Source organism: Balaenoptera ricei, chromosome 6, assembly GCF_028023285.1.
Source record: "Balaenoptera ricei isolate mBalRic1 chromosome 6, mBalRic1.hap2, whole genome shotgun sequence".
NCBI lineage: Eukaryota > Metazoa > Chordata > Mammalia > Artiodactyla > Balaenopteridae > Balaenoptera > Balaenoptera ricei.
Genome location: NC_082644.1, coordinates 26762459 through 26782616, shown reverse-complemented (window position 1 = coordinate 26782616; position 20158 = coordinate 26762459). Strand labels below are relative to the sequence as shown.

At 42.5% G+C, this 20158-nt stretch overlaps 1 protein-coding gene and 1 long non-coding RNA gene across 6 annotated transcripts in view; one reads left to right on the top strand and one right to left on the bottom strand.

The window, feature by feature from the left end:
* The window catches only part of LOC132366901 (contactin-associated protein-like 3), a 157768-nt gene that overhangs the window by 115808 nt on the left and 21802 nt on the right, over positions 1–20158 (bottom strand). For all 5 annotated transcript variants that reach the window (XR_009503585.1, XR_009503584.1, XR_009503587.1 and 2 more), the window contains exon 3: positions 2893–2949. Coding sequence is in view for 1 of the 5 variants with exons in the window: in XM_059924355.1 (XP_059780338.1) it covers positions 2893–2949 (57 nt within the window). In the remaining 4 variants the exon portion in view is untranslated. The remainder of the gene's footprint in view (positions 1–2892; positions 2950–20158) is intronic.
* Positions 3273–11572, top strand: LOC132366902 (uncharacterized). The gene is made up of 2 exons (XR_009503588.1): positions 3273–3656; positions 11333–11572. It is a non-coding gene; the product is annotated as an uncharacterized LOC132366902 (long non-coding RNA).

Below are 20158 nucleotides of genomic sequence, written 5' to 3'. Positions count from 1 at the left end.
GCAAGGGCCAAGAGCCATTAAAATAGTTTCCTTCCAGATCACGGACTAATGAATACGATTTCCAAATGTCAATATTGATGACATGGAAAAGTATACACTATTCATTTGGAGTGAAGCTGTCAGCATTTCTTTTTGAATGAAAACGATGACAAAACCCTCTTCCCCAAACACACACGTACAAATGCCGAAGAGTGCATCCTCCTTCGTGAAGCTACCAACTCAGCAGCCTTCAATGAAGGGCATACAAAAGATGGAGCGCACTACAAATATCCATTGTTGCCACCACCTCAGTAACAGAGGAGTGGCTTTATCATCGGAAGTAATCGAAAGAAAGAAAGAACAGATGGACGTCTGGTTTATGGGGACTCACACAGAAAGCGTCACCAGAGGTGGACGGCTTGCCCCGGATAGAAATTAGGTGTTAGAAAGAGGGAACATGAGCGCAACAGAGAGGAAGACGGTTTGGAGAAGGGATGCTCAATTATTTTATTCGGTTGTTTTATTTTGTGATATATGTCTGACAAACCGATTGCATAGAATTGCATTCTCTTACTGAGTGAAACTAATGAGTGTAATTATTTTAAATTGAGGCTATCTTATAAAAAAGCTGAAGAACTCGGGGGCTTCCCTGGTGGCACAGTGGTTGACACTCTGCCTGCTAATGCAGGGGACACGGGTTCGAGCCCTGGTCTGGGAAGATCCCACATGCCGCGGAGCAACTAGGCCCGTGAGCCACAATTACTGAGCCTGCGCCTCTGGAGCCTGTGCTCCATCCGCAACAAGAGAGGCCACGATAATGAGAGGCCCGCGCACCGCGATGAAGAGGGGCCCCGGCTCGCCGCAACTAGAGTAAGCCCTCGCACAGAAACGAAGAACCAACACAGCCAAAAATAAATAAATTAATTAATTAATTAAAAAAAAAAAAAAAGAAAACCCCAAACATGATAAATATCAATACAAAGAAAACCAAGCCTGGGCACATCATACTCAGATTACTGATGAGTAAAGATAAGGAGAAAATCTTTAAAATATCCAGAAAATAAAAGACACAACACATACAGAGGAACAAAAAAAAAAAAAAAAAAAGGCTGAAGAACTAAAACCAAAAAAAATGATTTCTTTTGATTCTTTTAAAATATCCTACGAAAAGCTAGCTTTTAATAGGGACTTTAGATCGCTGTTATTTGGGGTATTTTGTACACTCTCTTCTATAGTTTCTAATTCACCTCTCTTTCATCAAGTGAAAAATCACATTTCATTGTACTTGTACTCCATTTGTTCTCCATATAACATCTTCCCACCCTTGTTTTAGTATTATCTAAGATCTTGGGAGATTTCAATCAAAAACATGTGGATGATTTTGGACTCTAAGCTTGGAGCATCCACCAATTATGTTTGAATTCACGAGACTGAAATAGCTATTGGCAATAGTGTAACCAAGAGAGGAGATCCCTTCTTACACCTCACACATGTACATTTCACATGAGTGCCTTTACTGTAGCTTTATGACAAAGATGTTTAACCACCTGGCAATTAAAAAACAAAACACTCTGGTGCTCTAAATTCTTGTCATATTCTTCAAACTTACTGTCCTAAAAATATTTGTATAAACAACTGAATTTCAAAGGCATATTTTTAAAAGCTTTCTTATTATATATGCATATAGATCAACTTCTTAAACACTGTAAGCTGTAAGATGGAAGAATTTCTGCATCTAAGTGCATGCTTCTTTTCTTAGACATATTTGCACAATCATTGCAGGCTCCAATTGATGGTGCTCCTGAATGCAAGTTCCCTATAAGGTAAAATTCAGTTTCCTGTACTTCATTCCTATAATCTATAAATATTGAAATGATGTAACTAGAAGGTAAGTTCATTTAAAAATTTAACTAAATTATTTTTGTAGCAGATTGAATATTGTTTATTAGCATATATATTTTAAGGCACTGACTTACATAGGAATGATTCCCGGGGTGAAAACATGCATGTGATGTTTTAGAGAATAAAACAAAATTATTTTTATAACATATGTATATATATATAAATGCATATATTAGCCAATATCCATTTGTAAACCTTTATTCTATTCAAACTTAATACTCCACTTCCAAAAAGATATGTCCATGTAAAGTTGATAAAGTTCACCTCTTAAAATATGTCTATGTTTAAAAGAAATAAAGGTGCACTATACACCAAATTCTGTTATTTAAATTTGTATTTCATATATAAATTGGACTACACTGCATTATGTAATACTCCATAGGTACTGAATAACTAATAAAAACTAAAAATAGTATTTATCTAGATGATATTATTGACCAGAAGGTATGTCCTGGATTATTATAAATATTTCAAGAGGAGGAGGATTATCTATAAAACCTTTTTCATCTGAAGTCCTGGGTCTTATGATATAGATAGAACTTTATCTAAACATGTAGAGTTTCCTGATTTCCTTTGAAGAAATCAGTAAGAAACTCTTTGAAAAGAAGAAAAAAACAAAACAAAACAACAAAAGCAAGGGGCGCTCAAAGTCAGCTTGAAACAATAAACCTCGGCGGCAAGTCCCCAACTCCTGGGCGCCCGTTCAGGGCCCCAGCGGTGACCCGTGCTCACATCAGCGGAGGCGCCAGCAGAGCCGAGCCCGGGACGCCAGCCCACCGCTCGGACCTCACAAACCAGACGGCTTCGTCTAACGTTGGGAAACTGCGGAATCTCTCAGCAGCGCTGAGCGGGGCGGCAAGGAGACGAACTCAGGCTTCACACCAGGGAGCTCTGAGAGGAGGGACTAAACGCGCGACCGCGACAGCTCAGGCCGAGAGCCCAGAGGAAAGCTGTCCCCCAGGGAGCCCCCTCCCCTCCCGGCAGGACCCCGCCGCTCCGGAGTCTCTTTACCTTGGATTTCCCGGTCCCAGGAGCGGCCGGCGAGGCCACCCCGTCGTGAACAGGCTCCTGCAAAACACAACGAAAGCCAGCCGGTCACATGCGGCTGTGCGGACCCCGGCGGGCGGGGAGGGCAGGCGGGGAGGGGCGATGGTCCCTCGGCCCCCGGGATCACGCGTTACCTCCATGGCCACCCGCTGCCCGCACTTCCGCCCGCCGCCTCCCACGGAGCCCCGCCGCGGGTAAAAGGTCGCGCTTCTCCGCCGGCCCCGCCCCCGCGTCTCCAAGGCCGCGGCCCGGCGGCGCTTCCGCTTCCGCCTCCGGAGGTGGCTCCCCGCGCGCTCCGCCTCGCCCCCGGGCCGGCCCGCGATGGGGCGGGGCGTGGAGGGGCGGGCCCGTGGGCGGGGCCCGGCGCGCCACCAGGGCAGTGGGGGGCCCGGCCCCTCCTGGGAGGGTAGGGCGTTGTGGGATCGCGCGCGCTCAGGCGGCCGACCTAGTCTCCTGTCCCCTCACCTGTCCCCTTAGCTGTCCCATCTCCTGTTCCCTCTACTGTCCCTCACCTGTCCTATCTCCTGTCCTCCTGTGCCCTCAGCTGTCCCCTCAGCCCCCCTCAGTTCCCCCAGAGGCCCTTAGCCTCGGAACGGGCGCGTGGCTGTGCCCTGCGGCTGCAGGAGGCCGAGGGGACGAGGCGCAGCTGTTCCTGAGGCGAGTGGGTGACCGCAGAGCGGGAGCGCTGTCCCGCCTGGCAGCCTGGACGCCGGCCCTCCTCTTGGACGGTGAGTAGTCCCGGCGCCCAGCCCCGCTCCGGGTGGACGGGCGGGTTGGGGACCTGTGCTGACACTGCCTTTCGTGGCCGGTAGCTCTTTCTTTGAGCGGGACTGAGGAAACAGGCCCGAGTGGGGGGACGCTGGCCGGGGGAGGGAGGCGGCCTGGGGGCCCCCGCCCGGTGGGGACGGGCGGCGCCAGGATGGTCCGGGGCGAAGACGTGCTGCCGCAGCCGGTGCCTCCCCTCCGCTCCGTGAGCCACCAGCCTGGCACTGGCTGTCACTTGTCACGCCCTGACGCAGGTTGTGGGATGAAGTTTGCCAGTTTGGGGAAAGGATCCCCCTGCAGTGAGCTGGCTTCGGAAAATGCCCGTAAATCTGGACACTGGGCGGGGTTGTAAAATGAGTGACTTTCCTCGGGACTAGAGAAATAGTCTCAGACAGCTTTTTGGAAAAATCACGAGTAATTCGTGAAAGCCACCAAAGTTCTCAATGTTTACATGGCAGTGAATACCGTTAAGGAAGAGTGACTAAATGCGTTGGCAGGTCGTGTTGGTGAAACTCGAGACTTTGAGCACCTTTTGGAGAAAAAGAGGACTTTCTGTTGCCCTCTCTCCATCTAGTCCGTTGCCTTGTATATATAGTCATGCATTGCACTGCATGAAGACTTAATTGAATCTATGAATTAATTGATACAGAAACCAATCAGCAGGACAGAACCTAAGATCACTGGTCATTTTCTTCTGGGTTTTGAGGCAACTTAGAACTGAGACTACAGGGATTTTGTTGTATCTATTAACATCAAGGACGTTATAGCATTTGTTTTTTCCCTTCCAGTATGGGATCCAGGCTAGAATCAGGTTTTGCATTTAATTGTCACATCTGCTTAGGCTTCTTTAATCTGGAACATTTCCACAGCCTTTCTTTGTCTTTTATAAAATGGACCGAAATTTTGACCAAAATTTTGGTCAAATTTTGGACATTTTTGACATTTTATAAAAGAAAACCAAAAAAAGCCCCCAAACAACCGAACTCATAGATACAGAGAAGAGATTGGTGTGGCAGAGGCAGGGTGTGGGAGTGGGCAAAATGGGTGAAGGGGGTCGAGAAGTACAAACTCTGATTTATGAAGCAAATAAGTCCGGGGGATGTTGTGCGCAGCATGGTGACTACAGTTAATAATACTCTACTGTATACTTGAAAGTTGCTAAGAGAGTCGATCTTAAAAGTTCTCATCACAAGAAAGAAATGATGGATATTTACTAGACTTATTGTGATGATCATTTCTCAATACATGCAAATATCAAATCATTATATTGTACACCTGAAACTAATGTTATATGTCAATTATATCTCAATTAAAAAAGGAATAAGAAATTTGGCAAAAAAAAAAAAAAGCAAGGGGCGAGTTAAAACAGTTTATGTTGCTCTTTGTTTTACTAGATCTTATTTAATTTAAAATCAATTTGAAATCTCTAGTAATATGTAATGTTTACTTAAGTAGAAGCAATTAGACAAATAGTGTTTTCAGTACAGATGTACCCAGCCACTCTGATAATTCATTTTAAAGACACCTTAAGATAATAGGCTGAGATTTCCAAATAGATTTAGTTACAGGAGGGCTGGCTAACAAAGTCACTTCTAAAAGTTTGTGCCCTGATATTACAAACACCAATATAAAATATTGCCTATTATCTTTAGATCTCAATTTTGCATTAAGTTTTGGATGTATAACTGTAAAAAGCAACTTTATAATTCAGTGGTATTTGGGGGCAAACTTAATAATATTTTTTCCAGAAAAAGATATAATGGAAGCAAAAAATCTCTATTCAATTGGAATTTTTAAATTTTAGTCACAAAATTAATAGAGGCACATAGTTTAAAAAGTCAAATAGCACTAAAATGTTTACTTTGAAAATTAGCTTTTCACAGAAGCTGTGGAACTTGGGCAAGTCATTTACCTGTCTGTGCTTCAGCTTCCTCATCTGTAAAATGGGGATAATAATATGTCAGATTCACAGAGGTGCTGTGAGGATTAAATGAATTAACGCATGTGAAAGACTTGGTACAATGCCTGGCCATAGCAGGATCTTTATAGATTCAACTATTATTATTACTGTTCCCACCCTCAGAAGTAATCGTCTCGATTCCCATAAACAGTCTCTGTCTCTTTCAGAACAGAATTTTTCCTCCTACTCTCAATTAAATGTAAATCTGTTTGAGGGGAAGCACAGGATATGCATTCATATTTAGTTGAAGTTAAAATTTCAAAATTTGGAACACATCTACCTGATTCCTTTTTCTCATCCTTCTTGATAGAATATGGAATGTTTGTTTTCCTGTTTATCTAATCCAAAATATTCAAAACACTTTCAAGGTCTGTAGAGAACAGACTTGTGGTTGCCATGTGGGGGGGTGGGGGGAAGTACTGGGAGTTTGGGATTAGCAGATGCAAACTAGTATATATAGGATGGATAAACAACAAAGTGCTACCATATAGCACAGGGAACTATATTCAGTATCCTGTGATAAACTGTAATGGAAAAGAATATGAGAAAGAATGCATATATATATATATATATGCGTATATATATATACATATACATATATATATATATATATATAAAACTGGATTACTGTGCTGTATAGCAGAAATTAACACAACACTGTAAAGTCAACTATACTTCAAGAAAATAAATTAAAACAAAAAACTCTTTCAGGGTCTGAATAATAATCATCTTTCAGAATTGAGCCTGAATTTACAGCTGGACTTACACATATATCTTTCTATCTCAAAATATATTTTATAGAGGTAAGTCATTGTCTCAGTTTTTGTCATTACTTATAAGCTTATGTTTTGATAGAGTTTATATGGAAATACCATGTGGCATAACTGCCTATTTCACACCCTAGGAGGTGGGAAGGGTATAAGGACTCATCATCGACCCAGATTCTCATCTGATTCAACTAATTGGCATTTCAGTCTCACAAGCAACATTTGAAATTTTTATTGCAAGGAACTAATGGGATGAAGAACAACACAAGTAATCCAATCAAATAAAGGCATCTGCTGGAGTGGGATCCCAGGGTCCCACCCCACAGCTTTTTATGGAGAATTTTGTTTTCATGGAAAGGCCAGAATTCCCTAGGGGTGGAGTTTCATGGTCAGAAAGTAAAGAAAAACCTCTGTGTATTATTAATATCAACACACAAAATAATACAACTGCATTACACATTTCTCAATTTAGAATAAGGATAGCATGTATGAACATGTTTTGGGAAGGTTATTGAAATTCTCTAAATCACTTTGATATCCTTAAGTTTGTTAAGGCATTTATCAAAACTCCACAAGAACAGAACTCTTCTTTGTTGCTTGAGTCAATAAAAATCTGACTCAACTTCTATTTTAGGTCTCAGATTTTTAATAGAGTAAACCAGGATTTCCTTCGTAATGAAACTACAAGGCCTGCACTATACTGCAATTCAGTAAACTCTGAATTATAAATGCTAAAATTCCTCTTGACAGTAAGGAGTAGCATAATTCTTTGTTGGGAGCAACATTATTGGACAATTTTTCTTAAGAAACGGAGAATTTATTAAAGCATCTTATGGGCTCACAGAATCAATAAGAGGCTGAAGGACTGGGCTTGGGAAATAAGTAGAAACCAAATACCCCTGGATCAAGGGTGGGAGTGGGTGAGGGGACAGGACCATATTTGCCTTTTGGTTGGACCCTGCTGCCCCCTTTATTTTTGCCTGTTCAGGACCAACCAAGAGCTAACAATCCTCTTATTTTTAGTTTTTTTTGAGGAACCTCCCCTACTTCTGGGTATATAGTTAATGGAATTGAAATCAGGATCTCATTAAGATTTCTGCACTCCTACATTCACTGCAACAATATTATTCACAATAGCCAAGATGTGGAAGCAACCTAAATGTCCATCAACAGACGAATGGTTAAAAGATATGTGAGATATATATAATGGACTATTATTCAGTGTTAAAAAAGAAGGAAATCCTGCCATTTGTGACAACATGAATGAATGTGGAAAAATTATGCTAAGTGAAATAAGTCAGACACAGAAGGACAAATACTACATGATACCACTTACGTGAGGGATCTAAAATCGTCAAATCACAGAAGCACAGAGTAGAATGGTGGTTGGCAGGGGCTGAGGGGAGGGGGAAAAGAGAAGGTGTTAGTTAAAGGGAACAAAGTTCCAGTTATGCAAGATGAATAAGTCCTAGAGATCTTCTGTACAGAATAGTGCCTCTGGTTAGTAACACTGTACGTGCTCTTAAAAATTTGCTAAGGGGATAGATCTTACGTTGTGTTCTTATCCCAAAATAATAATAAGAAGAAGAAGAAGAAGAAGGAGAAGAAAAAGGGTGGAAGAAAAGAACAACAACCTGCTTAACACTGAGTGCAGGTCACAGCCCCACTCTCAGCTGCAGGTGAAGTGGTTTCCACAGTAGCAGGAAACACGCTGCCTCTCAATAGGAAATCACATCTGGGTTAATTCCGCAGAGTCAGGGGCGGGTGGGTGCTGGACAGTCGAAAAATAACAAGCACAGTTTCCCAGATTTACATCTATTCATGTACATGAAACAGGCTGGGACCTGGGAGCCTTTGCTGCAGTGCTTGCACCTGGACAAATGTCTCTTAGAGCAACAAAATGCAAAGAAACTATAAGGGACTAAAAATAACTGCGTGCATGCACAGTTGGGGCAAATTCTGGACAAAAGATACAGAAAGACCAAAAAAGCCCAACTGCCACTTCTGAAGAGCTAGAAGCAAAAACGGGGGTCGGGAGCAAAGGCTGGGTTCTGCGCATGCCCCCTGCACTCAGCACCACCAAAGGGGTGGGCAGACCACCTAAGCCACCCCTCCGGCCCAACCCCGGGACACACCACTACCTCCCCCCCATATAAGGAACCAGCTGCCCCCACCCCCACCCCCAGGAAGCGAGCAAGGGAACCTGTTGCTTGTTCTCGCTCCCCCTGCTGCAGCAGGGGTCCCAATAAAGCTTTGCCTGAATTCCTTGTCTGGTCTCTGATCAATTTCTATTGATTAAGGAGGCCAAGAACCCTGGTCAGTAACATACACACTTCAAATTCCAGAAATTGTAAGTCTTGCTGAACACAATTCTCTTTCAGATAAGGAAGGGTACCACCCACTCACCAAAGGCAGAAAACCTCAAGTCTCTGCATCCAGCCCCAATCCTAGGGTCTCTGGATGTTGTCTAATCCTCCTCTAAGATGGTCACAGGCACATCTACATCATCAGAAACCCACAGAGTAATGGTGAATGTAACCATCACTATAGTGGTCTGTATAAAATGGTCTGACAAGGGAAAGGAATGGGGGAGGAAAATGAGTTATGGAGCATGGAAGGAAACGTGTAGGCATGTGCTTCTGCATCATTCGTGATACTGTGACGTCCCTCAGCCACTCTCTGCTCCATGGTCACCTTGTTCTCAGCCAGCACCAGGCTCATTGGTGTCTTCACCTGGTGACATGATCCAGACCTTCATTTCTGAAGGAACTGAGACCTTCACAGCCCAGCCAATGTGGTGTTGTTGCCTCTTGAATTTTCATAAGATATAGATGTAGGGAGGCAGGACACAAGATCCCTTTGATCATCAGAAAGGATTTCTCCCACCCATCTCATAACACTTTTTTCCCAGCTTGCCTAGTGATCAGCAGAGCCCAGGATGCCAGGGGCAGCATCAGCTTTAATTCAGGGAGCCACTGTTGTGCCAGCTGGTGGACGCATCCCTCCTATGGGTCAGACCATCTCTAAGTAATCAGAGTCGTCACTTAGTGACAGGAAGAAAAGGGTTTGTAAGCAGGTCATTAAATGGTTCACAAGTGAAAGTGGAAGTGTTCACTAGTTCAGAAGAATAGTCAGGTCCTATAAAACAACGTGTCATAGAAATCGTCAAGATGTATATATACACACTACAATATATAAAATAGATAACCAATAAGAACTTACAGTATAGCACAGGGAACTCTACTCAATACTCTGTAATGACCTATATGGGAATAGAATCTAAAAAAGAGTGAATACATGTATATGTATGACTGATTCACTTTGCTGTACAGCAGAAAGTAACACAACGTTGTAAATCAATTATACTCCAATAAAAATTAATTAACAAAAATAAATGATACCAATCAAAAAAAAAAAGAAAAAGATGTGACCCAGGGTACTGCTTCTGCCACTGAAGAGCTCTAGCTCAGCTGCCCTGGACCCATCCATATAGCTGGACAGGCCATTGCTCCTGCCTGCTGTGGTGCCCCCCTCCCCCAAGAACTCCACAACTGCAATCACAACAATAAAATCCGACTGCTTCTTAATCTTTTCCCCACTGTTTCACGACTCTCAGTCTTGGGTTGCAGGATCCCAGTGGCTGAGCCCAAGGTTCAGGCCCTCACACTGGCTGCCAGGGGCACCAAGAAGGGGAATCTGCTCCCTTCATTCATTGTCATTCTGAATGAGTTGATACACCTAATCGTTGTATTTTCATGTCTTCCCAGAAGAAAGCTGTCAAGGAACAGGCTATTGTAAACAAATTCTATTTAGAGTATAATTGAAGAACCAAATTAAAAAAAGAATCCTAAGCTTCAGTTAAATAAATAAATAATAAACACATACATACATATGTACATACATCAAAAGAAGAAGAGAACGTAACAGTTTATCCTCCAACTGACACATGAATACATTCCTTACTCTCAGCAGGTTCATAGAAGCAAACAGGGACCCCTGAGAGACTCAGGCCCTGTGCTCTCATTTTCCTTTTTAGTGCCGATGAAACAGACTCCAAAGTGCTCACATGGTTAATTATTGGCAGAACTAGACTGAAGATGCCACACTAAATATTGAGCTTCCTGGGAACACCATCCAAGCCTTACACATCCACCGCAAGTCACACGGTGCCTGTCACATAGTAAGCCCTAAATATTTTGTACTAACTGACCGAGTCCACACACTTTCCAATATATTAAGCTTTATGTACCTCCATTAATAAGCATTTCACAGTTAAGGATTGAATTTTAGACTTCCATTCCCCTCATCTCCTTAATTCCATGCTAACTGAAAGATAGCACCTTGAGAACACAGGAATTCTAGACATTCTGGTGATTCAAGTCATGTTGCAAAAGCAGAATTGTTGCAGGTTTTTTTCCTTCCTCAAATAATACTTGGCACAGAAAAAGCACACGGAGGCAGCACACTGCATTTTCCCCTGCCAGCAGCTCGCTCATGGAGCATCTACTCATGAAAACACAATTTTTAAAATTTATTTATTTATTTTATTGAAGTATAGTTGATTTACAATGTTGTGTTAGTTTTAGGTGTACAGCAAAGTGATTCAGTTATACATACATATATATATATATATATATATATGCACATATACATATATATGTTCTTTTGCAGATTTTTTCCCATATAGGTTATTACAAAATATTGAGTGTTTTCCCTGTGCTGTACAGCAGGTCCTTATGAAAACATTTTAATACCCAGATAGATAACCACTTATAGGTATTACGAGGATACCATTCAAAATAGGGAACAGTAAGTGACTCCTTCACATTAGGTCAGGCAGAGTTTTCTCATTTACTTTTTAAGTGGTTTTTATTGATTTTGTTTTGTTTTGTTCTGTTTTATTTTGCCTAAGAACTAGTGGGACAGAATCATTGAATGCGTAAGCTGAAAGGACTCTGGACCAGTCCTCTAATGGAACAGATGAAGAGAACTCACCCAGAGACCAAGGACCTGGCCAGCACTCCTATCCCAGGGCTTTATCACCACCACACATGGTCTCGGGGACCACGTTCATTGAATGCCTACCACTTGGTCTGTATCATATTTGATTTTACAGAGAAATAACAGTCACCTTTTCCTCCCTATTGCAGAAGGTATTCTTGTGACTTTGATAGTGAGAATGCATTTAAGGAACATTTTTAAAGCACATCTTTCCAAATGCGAATATGAATATGTGGATGTTTTTGGTCTTGTACATTCAATAATATGAAACTACAGTGACTGAAAGAGTATAACTAAAGTAGGAAAGAACACTCTCTTTTCTCCCTAAAAATGTGTCAGAATCATTGCGCTTATAAAAGCCTGGAATCCCAAAAGTCATTGATGAAACATATGATTGGGATAGCTCCAATTAGATACTTTCTAAAATAGTTTTCTTTCCTCTTTCTCAAGTATTTTAAGCTACAGAGAAGCTCCTTAACTGTAATAGGGTTCATTGAAGACTGACTCTTCAGAGCTGAGCAGAGCCCAGGCTGCCCTCAAGCGCATGTGTGGGAGAGATGCTCTCAGTTCAAGGCAGGCTCTCTGTGCCCTGAAATCTGGCTAAAGCTGCACAGTGCTACGAAGACAACTTGTGAGGAAAGAGCGGGGAGTGTGCAGGAAAGCAACAGAGCCTGGCTCTCAGGGAAGATCACGGTACAGGGGCCAAATAGTCTGGGTTGGGCCTGGTCCCCAGTCCCCAGCAAACTTGGAAACACCACGAAATCACTTCAGAGTCTCTCAAACAATATGTCACTGTGAAGTCTTTAAATTCTATACCAGCTCTGTAACTCTATTTTCATCGCTTAATCCAGGGGTCCCCAACCCACTGTGCGAGGCCTGTTAGGAACCAGGGGGCACAGCAGGAGGTGAACAGTGGGTGAGAGAGAGAGAGAGAGAAGCTTCATCCGTTGCTCCACACTGCTTGCATTACCACCTGAATCACGCCCGCCACTGTAGCTCACATTACTGCCTAAACCATCCCCCCTGCTTCCGTGGAAAAAACTGTCTTCCACGAAACTGGTCCCTGGTGCCAAAAAAGTTGGGGACCGCTGGAATCGGTTTGCCACAATTTACCATGTAACCTCTTGTAATTCTCATTAGGTTTCAGCAGCTTTGGACTTGTCACTTACCTTGACATCGGAGCTCTACAAAATTGTCTAAATTAATGAAAAATTCCATAGAGCATGATATCACGTATCTTAAGAGACTGCCTTTCTGTTAATGTTATTCATTGGCTACTAGACTTATCTACCTGTGGTTAACCTATCTCAAAAGTTAGCAAATATTATTCAGCAGAAACGAATGTTTCTAATACAGTGTGTCAAAAATTACATGAAATTTTCCCCACGATATAGTCCCTAATACAATTTTTGCTTCTCTTATTATGTTACAAATGATAAAATGACTGCCTGAAAGTTGAAGTTGTCTTGAAGAGTTTAGCACCCTCAAAAAAACACTTCTATATAGACTTTTTCTTATTTGAACACATTACTTTTTTTAATGGTTTCTTCTGAAATAAGTATAAACTGACAGGAAGTTGCAAAAATAGGACAGTAAAGCCCCAAGTAATCTTCATCCGGTTTTCCTAATTGGTTACATTTTATGTAACAATAGGGTACTATCAAAGCTGGGAAATTGACATTGCTACAAGGTATATGTGTGCCACATTATCACATGTGTTGCCACCACCAAGATCAAGATACATAACTGTTCCATCACCACAAAGATCTCCCTCCTGTTACCCCGATATATAGTCACACTTACCTTCCTCCCACCCTGGCCCCCATGCACCATCCCTAAAACTTGGCAACCACTTATCTGTCTCCTTCTTTGTCATCTTGAGAATGCTATATAAATGTATTCATATAATATGTGACCTTCAAACACCAACCTCAAATGTTGGCTTTTTTCACCCAGCATGTTTTTTGAGATCCATCCAAGTACTTGCATGTATCAGTAGTTAATCCTTTTTACTGTTAAGTAGTGTTTCATAGTATTAATGTACCACGGTTTGTTTAACCATTCACTTATTCTAGAACATTTTTATTGTTTCTAGTTTGGGACTATTACAAACAAAGCTGCTAGAAACAATCATGTAGAGATATTTGCATGGACATAAAATTTAATTTCTCTGGGATGAACGTATATGATACTTTTGAACATTTTTGGAAAACCAGTGTATATAATTATGTTGTTCTGTTGCTTCTTATGTCACTGAAAGAAAAGGATGAACTTGGTGATTTGAACTCCCAGCTCAAGTGCCACATAAATGACCATGTGCCCTGAAGGAGACCACTGTCTCCTGTAGCTACAGGGCTGCAAATCAAGCACAGAACCTCATCGTGCAACTGGTTGAATTACAATGCAAGTTGAACTCCCAGTTTTGAAGGGCATCTACTGTTGAATCAATGTGAGGGCATTGATTGGGAAAGAACTGGATCTTATAAGTTGGGATGGGGACCTGTGGGAAGATCCTGATGAAGCTGGGGATATTGAGCCCCTAAACTGTGATGAATCTTTTATCACCAGTGGTATTGGCCTCCCCAGCCCCAGCAGAGATGGCTTCCTCAACCCTAGTGGAAGCGGCCTCTCTACATACAGGGTATCAGCCTTTCCATCTCCTTCTGAGAGGATTAACCCTGCATTGCCTGAGGAAAGGGTCATAGCCTCCCCTGACGCAATTGTCATGTAACATAATTATTAGTCTCCTCAGGACCCACCCCTACCACCCCACCTTACTTCTGGACCTTTAACTAGACTCAAGCTCAGCAGGTCCCTAAAGGTGGGATACAATCTGTGACTCATGAGGAAGTGCATTACATTCCAAAATAATGACTTCCATTTTCTAAGTTACACAGACAAAATCTTGGGAAATGTCTGGGAATAAGTACTAAAGGTGTGGGAAAATGGAAGAAGGAATTCCTTATAAGGTTGAAGGAGGCTGAATGTATGGGCTCACTAAATAGGGCTTCTGCATTTACTGTTGCAGCTTGAGGAATTAGAAAGGGCTCTAGCAGTTTTGTTGGTTGGTTGGCTGAAACATAGGCCAAAAGGTGGCCCCCCATGAGTACCCTGGAAATGCTGGACTTGCCTCAGTTTAAGCTAGAGAAGAACTTCAGAGGCTTAGGGATAGAGGAATGTTAGAGTAGATTTGTCACTTAAAACCTGCTCACCTGACTGGGGGGTTCCAGAAGTTTTACCTTCCATCAGTAGTGTGAGGAATAAATCTATGAGGGGATCCCCAATATCCTTTGTGGACAAAGAATGTCACCTGCCATACCAGTAAACAAAGGATCTTGCAGCCACCAAGCCACCAGCCACTGCAGCCACCCCTGATAGTGCACCCTGAGGGGATTTAAGATGTAGAAAAACAGGATACTGGCCCTAGATAGTTTAGGTGCATATCAAAGGAATAATTGTATTAAGCCCAGATTCTTACATCTTCCCATACATAGAAAGTGTTAAAATCGTTAACTTGAGATGTCTGGTTTTCCTTTAATTAGCAGGAAAGTTTTGATGTTTGATTACTTGGGTTTTTTTGGCAAAACTCCTATATATTCTGTTTCTCTTTGGAACTGTCCCCAGAGCTATCTGAGAGGCTGTATCCCAGGCTTAAGTCCTCAGTTAGGTTCCAAATGCAACATAATTTTCAACTCTTAAGTTGCGCATTTTTTTTCAGTTGACACCTTGAATACTCTACGGTTGCTTTCTCTGTAGATCAGACCTCACAGTGGGAAATGCAGTCACTGCATTGGGAAACCTAAATGCAAAGAGGGTAATTGAATCCTGAGGTGGTAGGGGCCAAGTGACAATATTCAACCACTGAAGGCAAAGTGGACATGGTTACCTTAATGTACAGCAGAGTCAAAGCAGCAATCAGAATAGTCTGACTCATGCTGACTTACGGTGTTGATTAATTGATCATGGTGTTCCTAGAAGTGAAATAGATAGGAAGCCTACTAAATTTGTACTTCTCTGTATAAGCAGAAAAGTTCTAGGTCAAGTGAATAAAAGTCGAACCTAAATCATAAAAACAGAGAGTCACATCCCTTCAGTACATTCCTAGACATGAGCCAGTTTATGGATCCCGAACCCCTGGAATGAAGGAGAGGCTGGGCCCCATTGAGGAAGGACCCCAGTGCACTCTGAAAGTTTATACTGTCAATTCTTGCCCCAGCCTTCCCCAGAATGATGTTTGGCATTTTACCAGAGTAACTGTGCATTGGGGAAAAGGAAATTATTAGACCTTTTGGGGAAGAACTGACTCTGGCTTTGAAATGATACAAATTCCAAGAGACCTAAAACATTGCAGGGGCCCAAAAGTCAGAGTAGAGGTTATGGAAGTCAAGCGACTAATGGAGTTTTAGCTCAGTTCTGTCTCACCATGGGCCCAATGGTTCTCCAAACCAATCATGTGGTTATTTCTCCAGTTCTGGAATGTATACTTGGTATAGACATATTTAGCAGCTGGCAGATTCTCCACATTTGTTCCCTGACCTGTGGAGGGAGGGTTATTATGATGGGAAAGACGAAGTAAAAGCCAGGAGAACTGCCTCTACCTAGGAAAACAATACATAAAATTTAATACCACATTCATGGAGGGACTGCAGAGATTACGGCCAGCATCAAGGACTTGAAGGAGGCAGGGGTGGTGATTCCTACAACATCCTATCTGGCCTGTGCAGAAGAGAGATGGATCTTGAGAATGACAGTAGATTATCATAATCTTAACCAGGTGGTGACTCCAATTGTAGCTGTTGTTGCAGATGTGGTTTCATTGCTTGAGAAAGTTAACACTCACCCTGGTAAATGGTATGTAAGTATATGGATTTGGTCTGGAAAATGCCTTTTTATCCATCCCTGTCCATTAGGCCCACCAGAAGCAGATTGCTTTCAGCTGGCAAGGCCAGTAATACACCTTCACTGTCCTACCTCATGAGTATATCAACTTTCCAGCCTGATGCCATTATTTAGTTTGCTAGAAAATACACCTGACTCTCCCTTCCATAAGATATCACACTGGTCTATTACACTGCTGACACTATGCTTGTTGGATCTAGTGAACGAGCAGTAGCAACTACTCTAGGTTTGTTGGTAAGGTATTTATGTGTCAGAGGACAGAAAATAGATAAGACAAAATGCCATGGCCTCCTACATCAGTGAGATTTCTAGGGGCCCAGTGGTATGAGCCATGTCAAGATATCCCTTCTAAGGTGAAGGATAAGTTGTCGTCTCTGACACCTCCTACAACCAAAGCACAGGCACAGCTCTTAGTGATTTCTTTGGGTTTTGGAGGCAACATATTCCTCATCTGGATGTGTTACTCCAGACTTTTTAATGAAGTGACTCCAAAAGCTGCTAGTTTAGGCTGGAACCCAGAACAAGAGAAGGCTGTGTAACAGGTCCAGGCTGCAGTGCAAGCTGCTTTGCCACTTGGGCCATAAGATCCAGAAGACACAACGGTGTTGACGTGTCTGTGGCAAATAAGGATGCTGTCTGGAGCCTCTTGAAGGCCCGCATAGGTGAATCAAAGCACAGGCCTTAAGAACTGTGGAGCAAGGCCCTTCCATCATTTTGGTAACTAGTCTCCTTTTGAGAAACAAGAGGTCTGCTACTGAACTTTGTAGAGACTGAACACTTAACCTTGGGCCATCAAGTTACCATGTGACCTGAGCCGCCCACCATGAACTAAGTGGTATCTTAACCACCAAGCCATAACAGAGGCCATGCACAGCAGCACTCCATCGTCAAATGGATGTGGTATATATGTGATCAGGCCAGAGCAGGTCTTGAAGGCACAAGTAAGTTCCATGAAGAAGGAGCTCAAAGGCCCACAGTCCTCACTTCTGCTACACTACCTTTTCTCTCCCAGCCTGCACCTATGACGTCAAGGGGACTTCCCTACTATTAATTGACGGAGGGAGACTCAGGCAGGCCTGGTTTACAAATGGTTCTGCACAATATGCAGGCACTACCCAAAAGTGGATAGCTACTGCCCTCAGCCCCTCTCTGAGACATCTCTGAAGGACAGTGGTGAAAAGAAATCCTCCCAGTGGGCAGAACTTGAGGCCATGCACCTGGCTGAGGGAGAAACACTTGGAAGGAGAAATGGTCAGACACGCTGGGTGGTCAGGAATTGAAAAAAGCATGACTGGAAAGTTGGTCATAAAGAAAATTGGGGAAGAGGTATGTGAACAGATTTCTCTGAATAGTTGAAAAACATGAAGATATTTGTGTCTCATGTGAATGCTCATCATCAAAGGGTGATCTCAGCAGAGGAGGATTTTAATTCTCAAGTAGATAGGATGACCTGTTCTGTGCAGACCAGTCAGCCTCTTTCCCCAGCCACCCCTGTCATTGCCCAATGGGCTCATCAACAAAGTGGCCATGGTGACAGGGACGCAGGTTACGCATGGGCTCAGCAATATCGACTTCCACTCATCAAGGCTGACCTGGCTACAGCCACTACTGAATTCCCAATCAAAAAGAATCAACCAGCAGCAGAGACCAACAGTGGGCCCTCAATATGGTGTTATTCCCCGGGTGATCAGCCAGCTAGTCAGTGGCAGACTGATGACACTGGACAGCTTTCATTGTGCAAGGGGCAGTATTTTGTTCTTATTGGAATAGACATTTGCTCTGGGTACAGATTTGCCTTTCCTGCATACGTCACTTCTGCGTAACTACCATCCATGATCTTACAGAATGACTTATCATTGTCATGGGATTCTGCAAGCATTGCTCAAGATCAAGGAATACATTTCACAGCAGATGAAGTGAGGCAATGGGCCCTTGGAATTCACTAGTCTTACCTGAAGCAGCAGGCTGGATAGAATGGTGGAATGGCCTTCTGAAGACTCAGTTACAGGGCTGGCTATGTGACAATACCTCTGCTTGTCCCAGGGCAAGGTTCTCCAGAGGGTTGTATATGCTCTGAATTGGAGTCCAATATATGGTCCTCTTTCTTCCATAGCCAGGATTCTCGGGTCCAGGAATTTTAAGGGACAAAAATGAGAAGAGTTATTTTCAACTCTTCAGTATTATCCCTAGTGACCCACTATCAAATTTTTGCTTTTTGTTCCTGTGACCTTATGCTCTGCTGGTCTGAGTTCCAAAGGGGAAAATGCTTCTACCAGGAGACACAGCAATGATTCCAAAGAACTGGGAGTTAAGACTAACACCCAGCTACCTTGGGCTCCTCATGCCTCTGAATCAACGGACAAAGAAGGAAAGGAAGGTGTTTGTTGATACAAGGATACTACTTGCGGACTACTCTTCCACACGGAAGTAAGGAAAAGTGTAACTGGATATAGTAGATCGCTTAAGGCATCCCTTAGTATTACCATGTTCTTTGATTAAGCTCAGTGGAAAACTACAACAACCCAGTCTAGGCAGGGCTACTAATGACCCAGACTATTCAAGAAGGAAGGATTTGGTCACCCACCAGGGAAGAACCACCATCTGCTGAGGTGCTTGCTGAAGATAGAAAGAATACAGAATGGGTAGAAGAAAGTAGTTACAAAGACCAGCTATAACTGACCACTTACAGAAACCAGGACTGTAATTGTCATGAGTACACCATTTTTTTTTGCTATGAATATATTTGTGTTAAGTGTGTATTTGTTTTTTCTCTCTCATATTCCCTTATTATGTAACATGAGTTGTATTGATTTTATATCATAATATGTAAGTACTCTTAATTTTACATTATAGTACTTTAAGTTATATCACAAGGATTTACCTCCTCTTCTGGGGATAGGGTTAGTGTATTTTGATTGGACTCAGAATTGTTGTATCATATTAAGTGGAATTAAGACCTTGTTATTGTCTTATTTGGGGATTAAGTAAGATTTGAGGAGATGCATATGGGTGTCATGTTGACACAGGGTCGACTTGTGATGATTAGTTTCATGTGTCAACTTAACTGGCTATGGGGGACCCAGATTAACAATTATTTCTGGGTATATTTTGTGAGGGAATTTCCAGGTGAAATTAGCATTGAAACTGGTGGACTCAGTAAAGTTGATTGCCCCCCCCCCAATGTGGGTGGACATCATCCAGTCTGTTGAGGGCTTGAATAGAACAAGAGCTGGGGGAAGGAAGAATTTGCCCCTTTTTCCTGCCTCATGGTGTGAGGTGAGATATTTCATCTTCTCCTGACCTCAGACTGGAATTTATATCACCACCTCCCCTGGTTCTCAGGCCATTGGACTAGGATTGAATTATATCACTAGCTTTCTGGGGTCTCCAGCTTACAGATGGCAGACTGTGGGATTTCTCAGCTTCCATTATCATAAGAGCTAATTCCCTGTTACAAACACATGCATGTATTCTATAGGTTCTGCTTCTTTGGAGAATTCTGACTAATACAACATGTATCCACCACTGTAATATCACACAGAATACTTTTACTGACCTAAGAATCCCCTGGGTTCCACCTATTCAACCTACTCTTCCCTTCCTCCTCCCAAACCCCCAACAACCACTGATCTTTTTACGGTCTCCATAGCTTTGCCTTCTAAAATATCACATAGTTAAGAATTATACAGTACGTAGCCCTTTCAGATTGGTTTATTTCACCTAGTAATATGCATTTAAGTTCCTCCATGTCTTTTCATGGGTAGTTTATTTCCTTTTATTGCTGAATAATATTCCATTGTATGAATGTGGAACAGGTTTTTGTTTGTTTGTTTGTTTT